Source organism: Myotis davidii, unplaced genomic scaffold (genome assembly GCF_000327345.1).
Source record: "Myotis davidii unplaced genomic scaffold, ASM32734v1 scaffold726, whole genome shotgun sequence".
Taxonomy (NCBI): domain Eukaryota; kingdom Metazoa; phylum Chordata; class Mammalia; order Chiroptera; family Vespertilionidae; genus Myotis; species Myotis davidii.
Window position 1 is genome coordinate 837472 of NW_006297808.1, and position 14203 is coordinate 851674.

Here is a 14203-nt window from a genome sequence, read left to right on the forward strand (position 1 = left end):
AAGTGTTAAGAGAGTCATACCAGATATGAGTTGGAAGTGTTTAGGGGGTCCTGAAGGAAGAAGGGCCGAAAATGTAATACTTAATAGGGATTTTATTTCTTAGTGGGAAAGGAGCAGCAAAATTTCCTGCTATCACTGTTTTTTTGCTGCCTCTTAATTAATGTTAAAAGTTCTGTCTTAGCTCTGGGTAGATTTTGGAATATAAATCAGGAGACCTAAGCCACAGATTAATATGTGCTACATTTCTTTTCAGAAAGTGACTACATTTTAAAAAAATATGTAGTAGCATTGTATTAGAATGTTTGTTCCTTCTGTAGTGTTAATTGAGGGCGAGTGGCTCTTTCTTCCAACTCCTTGACTGTTGCCATGTTCCCGACAGTGCCATACAAGTTTATCTTCTTGCAGGTGAGGATGACAAACTGATCTTGTGTGATGAGTGTAATAAAGCCTTCCACCTGTTTTGTCTGAGGCCGGCCCTCTATGAAGTACCAGATGGTGAGTGGCAATGCCCAGCTTGCCAGCCTGCTACTGCCAGGCGCAACTCCCGTGGCAGGTGAGAATTCTTTTCCCCAAAACAAATGAATAAATAGCTGTTATAATTAGGCTTCAGTTATTCAAACTGAATGACATTAAGGAGCTTTAATTTAAGTCCATCTATTGGGTATGGAGCCTGATCATTTAAGGTATAATAGGAACTCAAGGGGCTCTCATTTAATTTTAGCTGAATGTTGACATTTCTAGTTTCATTACCAGTTATGCTCTCTTCTTGACCATACCTTCTAAAATGACAATATATATCCTTCTGCCCCATGCCCATTTCTTAATTGGTGATTATGTCTGCAACCACCAAATCCTGAAACTCATTTCTTTCCCTAAAAAAAAAACCTTCCTTAACATGATTAGAATTTGGTTGTCAACTTGGACATCTTCCTCTCCTTTGTCTTCCATAGTCATTCATTTGCCAGATGTTATCAAGTCAGTGTCCAGATGTCTTATGAATCAATCTGCTGTCCATTCTCCAAGGTCCCTGTTGTCACTGGCCTTCCTACATCTCTCACCTGGGCTCCTCTGGTTTCTCAGCTCCTTACCTCATATCTTTCACCCTCTTATTCTTCCAGCTTTAGTGATGAGACCCGAATAAGTTATAAAAGGCAAAGACCTGCTTATGTCACTTTACTATTCAAAAACATCAATCTTTACATCTCCTCTTTAATAAAGTCCAAACTCCCTAGCCTAACTTTTGAGACTCTTATTGTACAATACTGGCATATGTTATTATGAGCCCTCCTTCCCGTATTTGTGCGCTTGTTCATTGTGCATCCTTGCTTCTTGTGCTTTCCTCCCAAGTGGGAATATTCTCTCTTCCAAGCACTCCCTCATTTTACTGGGTGTAAACTACCGAAAATTTTGTGTTCTCTTGAAGTGTCCTTACATCCTTAGAATTAATTGTTCCTCTTTGTGTTTCAACTGGGTGTTCAATATCTAAGACAGCATTTTGGTGCATTTGATTGTCTTCCCATGAGATTGTGAATACCCTGAGAGTAGAGGTGGTGCTTTGTTCTTTACCCTAATTTCAATAAGGCCAAACACAGGGCTTTGTAAAAAGGAGGCACCTAATATTTGCCAAGTTAATACAATTGTTTTCCACATTGAAATTTGAGGTTGTAAAAGGGCAGCTTATAGGCACTTTGGCTTGGTCTCTCTTTGAAAGGGCAGAGCTGTTTGATCCTGACCTCACCTAACAGTATTACTCAGTTATTTCTCACTCCATTCCAGCTATACTTAAGAGAGATGAGGCATGCTGTTCTGAAATGGTGGGGCTTTGGACCAGCTGTTCTGAGCTGGGATTACCATTGCTTTGATGTTATGGTCATCTGCAAGCTGTTTCAGCTCCTGGAAGGGGGCCATCAAGGTGGAGTAACACCTGTCTGGGCTTTTATTCTTTCAGTCCACCCCAGAGTTGGGGACACATTTTAATACCTTAAATGTTACATTATCTGGCTGTTTTTGTGAGATAAAAGGAATAAAATTTTGAATTGTTTTGAGGGGGGAGGGGTACATTTTGGTCTTGATTTCTGTTGCCATTGGTGTCTTATCCAAAGCATTTGGGGCCTGGTTGGGGAGGTATGCTGTTGAAGGTTACGTTTTCATTGTACTTCCTGTGTCCTGGCCTGGATTCAGTTTACCTTCCTCATCATCAAATCTGTCCAGTGTGTGAAGAGGGAAAAGTTGCTGGGATCCGTATGGGACTTGATCCCCCTAGGAACACTTTGGCTGAGAACCAGGTTCCCTGTATGCTTTTTCACCTCCCAGGAATTACACAGAGGAGTCTGCCTCTGAGAACAGCCAAGATGATGAGAGCAGTGAAGAGGAGGAAGAGGAGGAAGAGGAAGAAGAAGATTATGAGGTGGCTGGTTTGCGATGTAAGTATTCAGTTTGCCTCCATAGTTAATCTCATAGTCTTTTAAGCTGACATGGAAAGATTGGGTGGGCAGGCAATAGATAGTCAGTGTTGCCATCATGCCATCTTCCTTTTCTCACATATTGTGGCTGTTGGGGTGACTTCATTGCCATGGTTTTAAATGGGTTTTCAAGGTGCCATTTAACCACCTTCCTATTAGGAGGTTGGGTAGCTTCGTCTCAAGAACATTAATTTATGGTAGATGCACTTGATCCACGATTTAGTAGAATTCAAGGTACCAAGTATGTTAATGACAAGCCTCTAGTTCTGAACCCCTCATTGCCTGGGGACAATGAATAAAGAAGGTCTAGTTCCATTGCCCTCTCATAACAGTTCTTTTGCCTCTCTTTTCAGAGAAGTAATTTTTCCTTTGTTTTTCACTCCCCTATAGAGTTCAGGGCATAGCTTTGCTAGTTTGAAAAAGAATGCCGGTTTTTCATAGCTTAGGCATAAAGTTGTTAGGAAGGTTCATATATGTTTCACATTAGATGCCAGTAGGGGGAGAAAAAGACCTCATCATTTACCCTTACCTCACTGACTATTTTTTGTGACTATTTGAGAGTTTTGTTGTTTTCATGGTTAAACTTGAAGTTCTGTAATTTACCCTTAGCCTCCCTCTTTTCAAAACATATCCTTCTTTGTAGGTTAGTAGAAAAGAGACACAGATCAAGATTTTGATGAGCTCTTGAAGAGATGATACAATTCCCAAGATCATAGCACTCTGAATGATCAGAGTTAGTATAAGGAGAGAGACGATGCTTGGCATGATCAATCTCTTACTTCAGTAATGCCGCCAAACCTGAGGGCTTGGGCTTACACACCTGCTCCCATCTCTCTAGTCCTGAAGGCTTTTAATTTGGGACACCTCAATTTCACTCATTCCTATTGGCATGATTTTCCAGGTATCCAGGGTGAGGAGACAAGCAGTCCATTAACCTTGCATCACACAGAGACCAGCATCTACTGGCTGAGAGTTGTGATTCAGATGCGTGTTTGTCTGGGAGCAGATTCTGAATATAGCAGTGTACTGATTGTTTATTTTCAAACTAGTGATTGCTTTCTACTTCTGAGGTGTTGCTCTCCTTCCAAGGAATTGTTTCCTTTCCAGGTTTCAAGGGCTGTTTCTATCAAAAGGATGTAGGAAGTATTTAGAGCATTTTGTCTACTCTGCCTTTTAGACCACCAGAGATGTGGCTCTCTAGTTCAGCTCAAGTCTGGGGTTGGTGTCTGTTCCTAACATCCCAAAGTTTTATCCTTGGCATCAGCTGCTTACTCTCTGTTCCTAGCCAGGTCTTGGGCTTGAGACCCTGGAATAGCCACTGAAGGGTTAACATTATTTATTACTGTATCACTGCCTCTGTATGCCCCTATTTCTGTCCAAATGTCACCTTCCCACTTCCCAGGGAAAATTTGTTTAGTAGAGAAACCTTGAGCTAATCCTTCTGGAGCATGAGATATTGAGGCATGTTGGTTTGTGTGACACTAAGCACCTGATGTAAACCTGAGACACAAGTGGTCTTGGGTGCCTTTGTATTCTTTCTTCTCTCTTTGGGGATCCTAGGCAGCTTTTTATGGGAGTGACCTAGATGACTGTCTATGGTTTTCAGAAATGCAAGAGAGCAGGACTGATGCTACCCCTAAATTGTATTCAATGAGGAAGACTTTACATAAATACTTCACATAAGTATCAGCTTTTCTCTAAGAAAAGATAACTCTGGGAATTATAAAATAGGATCTCTCCTATAGTCAAGTTTCATCTCACATGTAAATGCGTTAACAGGCAGACCTGTAGCAAATGGCCTCTCCTTTGAGTGAGTCACTTACAATTGACTCCTTCAAGAGCCTCATTCCCAGGAGTAACTGAACAGGGTGGGGCCAGAGGATAGAAGCACTGAAGGAACTGACCTGAGGAGGCTCTTAAAAGGTCTTTGGCAGTTCATGAAAGGTATTCATTTCTCATCTACAGCTCCCTTCACGATGTCCTGTTAGATAGGACAGGAGATAGCAAAGAGCACTCTGTAACCCAAGGAAGCCATTGCTTTGCTTGTCCGATTATCTCCTCATTCCATAACATGCTTCCTTCATCCTCAGTTGTTCTCCTCTCAGTCTGTATTTTTTATTTCAGTGAGACCTCGAAAGACTGTCCGGGGCAAGCAGGGTGTCATCCCCCCTGTGGCAAGGCCAGGCCGACGACCAGCTAAGAAGCCACATCCTATCGCCAGGAGGTCTCAGCCAAAGGCACCACCTGTAGATGACACTGAGGTTGATGAGCTGGTAAGAATTATTTATCATTCTGCCTCTAATGTTTCTGCTTCTTATCCCCCACTCCAGTATTAGGAATTCATCAGGCAACAGGTGGGAGCCTCCCCCTCTCCTCCCCTCCTCCCTCCCTAAATTTGGAGGCTGATGGGAGGGCCTATAGGCAGACAAGGCAGCAGGCCCTCCAGGAACAGCTATGTCCGGCATTCTCCTGCTGTAGCCTGCAAACATTGTCTCCTTTAGTTAACAGGCAGCCTGCGACTTGTTAAGGATTTTAAAATAGTATCCATGTGTCTCCAGTGGCTCAGAGGGGCTGGGTCTCCATTGTGGGAATGTCAGCAATGTCGGAGCCTCATTTACTCTCTGGTCTTTTGCTGACAGTTGTTATGGGAGGGACATTACCCTCCCCTCTGCTCCTCCACACTTCACTTGAGCTTTAAAGAACAAAAAGAGGCCCTTGAAAACTTGGTTGTTTTGACAGATCAAATTGGGGTTGGGATGGGCTGGGGGCATAAAGCAAGCCATTAGGGAGCTCAGAGAGCAATGAGAGATCATCCTACTTGCCCAGCCCTAACCTCTTCAACTCTGTGGCTCCTCCTTCTTCAAGTCACAGCCTGTTAATGGCTACCTGGAAAGGAGGCCCCACTTTTTCTCTCCTTAGTCACTTGGCGCTCACATGCCTGCAGCGGGAGAGCACAGGAAAGGAATTGCACCTCTTGCCTTTCTTCCCTGAGACTCCCTACTCACACAGAATTGTCTGCCAGTGGCACCCATAGCTGGTCTGGTTTTCTGCAATTGCTTCCTTATATACAACAGCGTCATCCTAATCCCAGGTCCATCTGCTCTTAAGAAAGTGGTTGAGCTCTTTCTTTCTCTCTTTTTTAAAGCAGATGTATACATTTTCTGTTTTGTCCACTTTTCTTCTCTTGGATCTGTAATGATATCGTCTTCCATTGGCACCAGGTGCTTCAGACCAAACGGAGCTCCCGGAGGCAAAGCCTGGAATTGCAGAAGTGTGAAGAGATCCTCAGCAAGATTGTGAAGTACCGTTCCAGCTGGCCCTTCAGGTAACAGCTTGTGTTCTCAAGCACAGAGGGTCGGACCAACCGGGCAGCTGGCTGAGGCAGTGCTCATTTGAACCCCTAGGAACGAATCTGATCCCTTCCTTTCAAGACATGTCTCAGTGGCAGGGGATTGGTGTTCCAAACGGGTAGAGACAGCTCTTAGTGCCAGGTGAACACACCTTCTCCGTGCCTACCAGGAGGCTGATCTCAGCGGGGTGGGCCTTCTGTGGCTAATGGTTTAACAGCAAAGTTTCTGTCCATGTGTCAAGGCTGTGCTGATATCTCCGTTTGGGTTTCTCCACAGGGAGCCGGTGACCAGAGAGGAGGCCGAGGACTACTATGATGTGATCGCCCACCCCATGGATTTCCAGACAATGCAGAACAAGTGTTCCTGTGGGAGCTACCGCTCTGTGCAAGAGTTTCTCACTGACATGAAGCAGGTGTTTACCAACGCTGAGCTTTACAACTGCCGAGGCAGCCATGTGCTGAACTGCATGGTGAAGACAGAACAGTGTCTGGTGGCTTTGTTGCATAAACACCTTCCTGGCCACCCATACGTCCGTAGGAAACGCAAGAAGTTTCCTGACCAGTTTACTGAAGATGAAGGGGACAGTGAGCCAGAGACCATTGGACAGTCTAGGGGACGAAGACAGAAGAAATAGAGAGGTGGGGCCCTGGTAAGGGAGAGGGAGCTGAGGTTTGGGAAATGGAGGTGAGAGCAAGGGAAGGAGGAGTGGGATGGAGAAGAACATGGAAGGGAGGACCTCACAGGGAGTCCTGAAATGCCTGTTGTCCCAAGCTTGTGCTATTTTTCTAAAACTCTCCATAGAGCCTTAATCAAGCAGAGCTATTTGGAGAGCATAATATTGGGTTGGTCTCTGCCTAGAAATATGTGGTAGACCTTAACCTACCCTTTCGAGAATTTCCATGAAGAGCCCAAGGGTATGAACCCACTTCCTTTTCCTTCCTATCCAAGATCCCTTCCACTTCGGCCACCACAATAGTGCCAAGCCCTTTGGTCTCCAGGGGCGGGATTACTGTATTACACAGAAGGATCAAGTATAACCAGGCCAGTTAGGTGGTGTTGCTTTTTAAAAGTCTATATTTATATACAGCCTTGTTTCTTTAAGCCCATACTCTGTCTCTCCCCCCACTCCCTCTCAGGTGACGGTATTAGTGAGTGCCATACAGAATTCTGTATTCACCAGCATCATGAAACAGTTATGCTCTTTTCAGTTGATCTTGGCAGAGTAAAGGGACATGTCGTAGAGCCATTCCTGAATACCCTTCCCCTTCTTTGTGACAGTTCTCTCCCCACTTCCACCCCACCACACCCTCCAGAAAACAAACAAACTAAGGCACTTCACGTAGAGACTGGAGTCCTGCTTATAATCATGCATATAATCTTTAGTTTGATGGATCTGGCCAGAGGGGTGTTGGAGCCCAGCCCACCCAAATACCAGACAAACTCTTAGGGGAGCAGAAGAAACGCAGGAAGGATTGAAATGTTTAATTTTTTTAAATTGACTTTTCTAGTTATTAAAAATTGCTTGTTTTAGCAGTGATATTGTATAAAAACATCTTGTAAAATATTTCTGTCATCTTGCTTTGGCACATGTACAGTACAATTTATATGATAATGTGTTTGCTTTCCTTTGCCCCATCTCCTCCCTCAGCCCATCCTCTCTCCTTCAGAGAAGTGGGTTGGAGGCTTATCACAGCAATCAGTGTGACCTGGGGGGAGAGGGCACCCCCCCCCCCCCCCCCCCCATTCTTGACAGAGTATTCCAAACCATTCCCATGTTCACCCCCCTCCTCCCATGCCTGTACTCCCTGAGAACCTGAATCTGTCAGTGGTCAGTGTCGGTGGGAGTAGAGATGGGAGGAGAAGCTAGGCAGCCCCTTCCCACAATGACTCTAGCACTAGTGGTTATATTTAGGCAAAAGTTTGTAGTCTTCTTTCCCTTTTATGGAAGATTTTGATAAAAAATGCAAAACAGGGTTTAATTTTTTTTTTTCTATCAGCTTTGAATTGGAAATTTGGATCACCTAGGTTCTCCTGTATCTATTTAAATGAAGGGAAAAGAATTCCACCAAGGGGGTTGCAACTTAGAGAATTTGGGAATAAAGCCTCTTAGTATTAAACTTCAAGGTGTGGTCCCTGCCTCTCCTCTGTCCTCTTCATTCAAGGACTTTGGGGATTTGCTCCGGTGGCTGGTGGATAGGTTTACTGTCCTCTTTCCACAGGCTTGGAGTTAGCACTGACATTACAATTTCATAATCCCAGCCACCAACACCTCCTGCCTCTTACCCTAGAGCCAGTCTGTTCTTGTTAACAGTAAGAATCCTGTGTTCCCACTTCAGTGATACCTGAATTTGTTGTTTTTTAATTGTCTTTAAGGAGGAAGGGCCCCATTGAGGGGTAAACTTGTAATAAATTGGAATTTCAAATAAACATTATGTACTTGTGTTTATAAAGAAAAAACAACACTGGTGACTCTTTCTTTGTGCTCCGTGGGGGTGCCAGTGGATAGTATATAGTCTGAGTCCTCAGTTTTCCTACTGAGTCTTGGAACCAGTTATTCCTCAGCATTGAGAGGACCTTTGACTTAGTCTTTTTTTTTTTTTTAATGTTTTTATTTATTTGGGAGAGGGAGAGAGGAATGGAAACATCAATGATGAGAGAATCATTGATCGGCTGCCTCCTGCATGCCCCCTACTGGGGATCGAGCCTGCAACCCTGGGCATGTGCCCTGACCGGGAATCATCTCCTGGTAAATGGGTCGACCCTCAACCACTGAGCCACACCGGCCGGGCTGACTTAGCCTTTTTAACCACAGGTTAGAGCCAGCTTCTCATTTCCTTGCTTCCAGGAGACATTTCAGATGCCCCGGGTACAAAGTAAGACCTTCATTTTCCCTGGCCTTATCTCTGTCCGAAACCCCCCAACATTTTATTTGAAATTTCTAAGAATTAGAGGAAATTATTTTTTTAAGTCTTCACTATAGAAATTTATGTAGATTTTTTAGTTAATTTTGGGGAAACTCCTGACATTTTAAAAACTTTCTGGGAGTCCTGGTCAGTGTGCTAAATGGTTAGAGCATCAGCCTGTGCACGGAAGGGTCTTGGGTTTGATTCCTGGTCAAGGGCAGGTACTTGGGTTGTGGGCTCACTCCCCACCCTCAGTGGGGGCATGTGTAGGAGGCAACCAGTTGATGTGTCTCTTTCACATTGATGTTCCTCCCTCCCACTCTGGAAAACAATGGAAAAAATATCCTTGGATGAGGATTAAGAAAAAAAAAACTTCCAAGAAAAATTTCAAACACAAAAAGAGTAAATATATAATGGATTCTCATGTACTCAGCTTCAACAATTGTACCATGTAGCCAATCTTGTTTTCTCTGTACTTTTTTTTATGCTGGAAGTTTTATAAAGTCCAAGTGGTTGATTCAGGTAGTCACCACTGGGTGGCAGCTTACCTATGACTTCAACGGTTTTGTAGAGCCACTGCATGCTCCCATTTATTGAGAAAAGAAACGACCAATTCCTGACCACCTGAACCCCAAGCCCTGGGTGTGGGTTCTGCCATTGACTCATTGTGTGGCCTTGCTGAATGCGGGCTTTGAGCCAGGCCTGCACTGAGCACTTGGGGATTTTCCGTCCTGCAGGGGAGGAAGCAGTTTGCCCCAAGGTCAGAGTGGTTTGATTAGCCCTCAGGCCCTGGAGAAGGAGGCTGTGTTACCTGTGAGCATTTTCTACACACGGAATCCCACCTCGTGTGGATGCAGTTCTGTCCCTCAGGTAGGTTCCGTAGGCCACACTAGGATAGTGCTGTTGGGACGGTGGGTCTGTATCCTGGGTGCTTACTCTTGAGAAGCACCCTTTCTCCCTACTTCTTCCCCAGGGGTGAGACCTTGGGGGAGCCACCTAATTTTGGTTGAGTATTATAAATGGGGACAAAAACTTACCCTTTGTTGTTAATTCTCACATGATATTTTCCCATTGCTTTTCAGAGAGTGGAAGGGTGGGGAAAGAGAGAGAAGCATCAATGTGAGAGACACATTACTGGTTGCTTCCTGCATGTGCTCTGCCCCAGGTCAGGGAGGGAACCGGAATCCAAGTACATGCTCTTGACCCAGAATTAAATCCTGGGCCCTTCGGTGCACCAGCCAAAGCTCCAACACTGAGCCATACCAGCCAGGGCGAGAACTTCTATTCTTGAAGATGGGCATGAATCATTACTTCGAGAACCAACTAAGGCCTCTCCCTCATCCTGACTTCTTTTTCCTCAAACCTGTCTCTGGGGAGGAGGTACAGCCAGGGTTAGCAGTGAGGTGGGGTCTGGATTCCAAAGCCACCATTGGGCAGGGAGCCAGGGTCTCCTTGGCGGGTGAGAAAACTCAGGGGAGGTAGAAAGAGGTTTGTCCTCCTGTTAACAGCTTCCATTCTTTTCCAGGGCCTTGAGGCCTTTTTTACACCCAGAACTGCTCTGGAATGCTGGGACTTTCCCTTTCAGGGTAGAACTGATAGCAGCTACTGACCACCGAGGCAGGTCAATCTGACCTCCTTGCTGACTCCTGTGAACTGACCTAAGAAGTTCCCTTAACTCAGGCTCTCCTAGCCACAAGTTCAGACGGACGTGCTGTGGTGCTCTGAAGACCCACCTGCTGGGCCACCAGGGCCACTGCGGGGAGGGGCTGGAGGCACACAATGAACAGTCTAGCAGGTGTTGATTTCTGAGGCATTTGGGGGGCTCTGGAATTACTTGTCTTGGGGTGTGGAGAGACCTTTGGGAGGGGCTTCTCTGGACAAAACAACCCCAGGTTACAACATCTGCTGTTCCCCTGGGACGTGGTGGTGGTGGTGGTGGTGGTGGTGGAGGAAGTCACAAAAGTTCTGGAAGCTGCAGACCACCTACCTGGCTGTGTGAGGAGCCAGCCAAGTCCTCCACTTTCCCCTATCTGTAAAGTGGGGAAAGGGGGACCAAATTGAGGACTTCTGTAAGAGGCCTTTAATAACTGTTTCCTCCTTCTCCTCTAGGGTCTGGGACATTTCTACAGTGTCTCCCAGTGCTGAGAAGCCTTGGCTGGCAAGGTCCCTTCTCCCTCCCGCCCAAGTACTGGCCCATGTGAACCATCTCAGGCTCAAAGCCGACAGAGCCCCCTTGGGCTGGTCCTGACCACACCTCCCCCTCAGTCCCCACCGCCTCCTAGTTGTTCTGGAAGCCAGTCTGGTTTCTGCGGAGTGAAACATAGCCAAGGACCCCCCTCCCTTGTCCAATGACTGGCAAGGAATAGGGTGAACTGGTGCCATTTTAATGCTAATCCTTCCCTCCACCCTTCACATTTGCCTTTTTCTTACCATCTCCGGAATCCTTTTGCTCCAGCTGCCCGTCCAGTGCAGGCCCTTTAGCAGCTTCAGCTGCACCCGCTCCCTGCAGACCTGGCCCATAAGCCCAGCTTGGTGCAGCCACTGCCCCTCCCGCTCTGAACCTGGGCCCCTGTCACTTTCAATAAGCTCATCCTGTCTCACTCAAGGACCCGCACAGGGAGAGTTACAAGGTGTTACAGTCATTCGGCTTCACTGATCAGAGCAGGCACAGGGACCTACTGTGTGCTCTGTGAGAAGGGAAGGATTAAGATGGGGAAGGCATTCCACATGTAAGAGACACAGAAGCAAAAAGGCACAGGGGTTGCAAAATTCCCCCAGAGGTCAGTACTGTTATATGTGGTGAGGGACAGCCCTAAACCTATCTCAACTCCTGATGGAGCTGCCGTTGGTTTTCATCTGGTTTCTCTCTTGTCCTGTGAGATGGGTGGTCGGTGCAGGGCAAGAACTCTGTCCTGAGAGGCTCTGGGTTGGGGGGCTGACCCCTACCACTGAAATGAAGCTACTGACCTTGGGCCTCCCCTTGGCTCCAAAGTGAGGCCGGCAGCGGAACTAGGTCCTCGGGGCCTCCTGGCAGTGACAATGCCACTGTGCCATACACCCAGGGACAGTAACCAAGACCCTCACATCTCTCGAGGTGAGGGTCACAGTGGCCACAGCTGAGGCCGTGATGGGGCCCTGTAGTCTAATCCCAAGCTGATGGGGGTCCCATGGACCTTTTCCTAGCCCCTGGCATCCATGCTTACTGCCTTGTACCTGCCCAATTTATTGCTGCTCCCGTACCTCAAATCTTTCCACAGCTTCTTAGGAGCTGAAGGCTCAATTCCCACTATACTTGGGCTCCCATCTCTGTGTCCATGTCTGCTACCAAGAGGCCCATATACCAGTCTAGTCCCATCTCTACTCCACCCAGAGAGAGCCCCAGGGCCCCAGCTAGTGAAGTGGGTGCACTGACAATCTTCAAAGGCAATACGGACGGCCAGACACCAGCCTCAGACCCCAGGGAAGACAGCAGGCTGGGCTACAGGAGGTAGCAGGAGCAGGGCTAAAGCTCTGAGAACCTGTGAGATAGGCCGATGCCCTCATTTTCTACACAAATGAGGAAAGCAGTCTGCACAAAGGGAGACTTACTGAACACAACCCCCAAATAGGCTAGATTCTCCAGGGCCAGAGATGAGGATGTCATCCCGGGGGATTCCCTGAGTATCCCAGCAGGCAGGCATCCCAGCCTCACTTTGGGAAGCAGGAACCCAGGCCTCAGAAATAGGCAAGCAGGTTGCCAAAAGGAGCAAAGACAGGCAAAAGGGAAACACACACACACACCACACCACACACCACACAAACACAGCTGTTCCATGGGGGACATTCTCCTGATTGGTGGGGAGCCAGAGAACAGGGGCAGGGACCCACCTCAGCTCTGCTCACAAAGGAGATTCCTGCAGAGCCCCCAACTCTCCTACCTCCCACCTTCCCAGCCCAGAGAGGACTCAGGGGTGCCACATGGGGGTTTATTCCAGTCACAGCTTCCAGAGAAACTCAACAATAAATTACATCATTAAATAAACTCCCTGCTGGACCATGCCCCCTTCTGCCCCTTCTCCACATGCTCCCTTGGGACACTGTGGGGACTTAGCCGGGCCCACCCCCTGCTTTAGGCCACAGGGGAGTGAGCCTCCCTGGGTCCTCACATGTGAGGGTTGAAGGAGAGTCTCCCTGCCTGGTCCGCAGCCCCCTTGCACTCACTCGCCTGACCTTGACAGCTGGGCAGCTGCTAGTCAGCTGTCTCCTCCGGAGGGGGGTGGGGTAGAGGAGGGGGCAACAGCCACCCTGAGTAGGCCTGTGTACCTAGAGGTGTGTGGGGTTCTCCAGAGAGGGGTCCGTCTTAGTCATGTGCAAGACCACGGTGGGAGCTTTATAGTGGCAGTGGGTGCCACGGCCATAGCCTCCTGGGGCCCGGCAGGCCTTTGCCCGTGCCCGGCCAGCTGCCATCTTGCGGTGACAAAGGCTCTGCCAGGTCTGGAACGTCTTGGAGCTCCAGACCCAGACGCCGCTGGTTATCCCCACCACCAGCGACATGAAGATTTTTAGCATAAAGACAGCCACAGTGGGCACTGAGCCCCCTTGCAGCGAGCAGTCCCTCCGGCCACCCGGCACACTGGCTGGGGAACACAGCTGCTCTGTTGCCCGAAGGCGCCAGAAGTCCATGTTGAGGCGCTCATAGACATAGCACACGATGACGCAGGTGGCAGGCACCGTGTACAGGATGGAGAAGACCCCTATCTTGACCATGAGCTTCTCCAGCTTCTCTGTGTTGGTGCCGCCCGTCTTCATGATCTTGCGGATGTGGAAGAGGGCCACGAAGCCAGTCAGGAGGAAGCTGGTGCCCAGCACCAAGTAGCAGGAGAGGGGCACCAGCACGAAGCCTGTGAGCGCGGCCGCGTCCATGCTGGCCACGTAGCAGAGCCCGGTCAGCTCGTCCCCGGCGACCTTGCGCAGCGTCAGGATCACGATGGTCTTCAGGGCCGGCAGGCCCCAGGCCGCCAGGTGGAAGTAGCTGCCGTGGGCCTCGATCGCCTCGTGGCCCCATTTCTTGCCGGCTGCCAGGAACCAGGTGAGCGTCAGCACGACCCACCACAGGGAGCTGGCCATGCCGAAGTAGTAGAGCAGCAAGAAGACGAGGGTGCAGCCCGTGTTCTCCAGGCCCTCCTGGATCACATAGAGCGCGCCCGCCTCCTGGTCGCAGGCCACGCTCTGGGCGCCGGCCACCGCGCGGATGAGAAAGGCCAGCGAATAGACGTTGTAGCACATGGAGAGGAAGATGATGGGGCGCTCGGGGTACTGGAAGCGGTGAGGCTCCAGCAGGAAGGTGAGGACGGTGAAGGCCGTGGAGAAGAAGCAGAGTGCCGACCACACGGCCATCCAGACGAGCGCGAAGTCCTTGTCGCGCCGCGACCAGAACACCTCGACCCCCGGCGCGCAGCGCGGCGCGCAGGAGCGGCTCTTCTCGATGTACTGGAACTTCTCTGGGTTC

At 48.5% G+C, this 14203-nt stretch overlaps 2 protein-coding genes across 2 annotated transcripts in view; one reads left to right on the forward strand and one right to left on the reverse strand.

Annotated features, from left to right (window-relative positions):
* BAZ1B (bromodomain adjacent to zinc finger domain 1B) overlaps window positions 1-8269 on the forward strand; it is a 69514-nt gene extending 61245 nt beyond the window's left edge. Inside the window, 6 exon segments of the mRNA XM_015570239.1 lie at window positions 406-553; window positions 2314-2423; window positions 4587-4735; window positions 5684-5787; window positions 6089-6425; window positions 6427-8269. Coding sequence (XP_015425725.1) covers window positions 406-553; window positions 2314-2423; window positions 4587-4735; window positions 5684-5787; window positions 6089-6425; window positions 6427-6465 — 887 coding nt within the window. The 3' untranslated portion in view covers window positions 6466-8269.
* A 4397-nt stretch (window positions 8270-12666) lies between these two features.
* On the reverse strand, window positions 12667-14197 carry FZD9 (frizzled class receptor 9). Its single transcript, XM_006773373.2, has one exon. It carries the CDS (start codon window positions 14089-14091, stop codon window positions 13018-13020), a length of 1074 nt encoding a protein of 357 aa, XP_006773436.1. The 5' UTR covers window positions 14092-14197; the 3' UTR covers window positions 12667-13017.
* Between the last annotated feature and the right edge of the window lie 6 nt (window positions 14198-14203).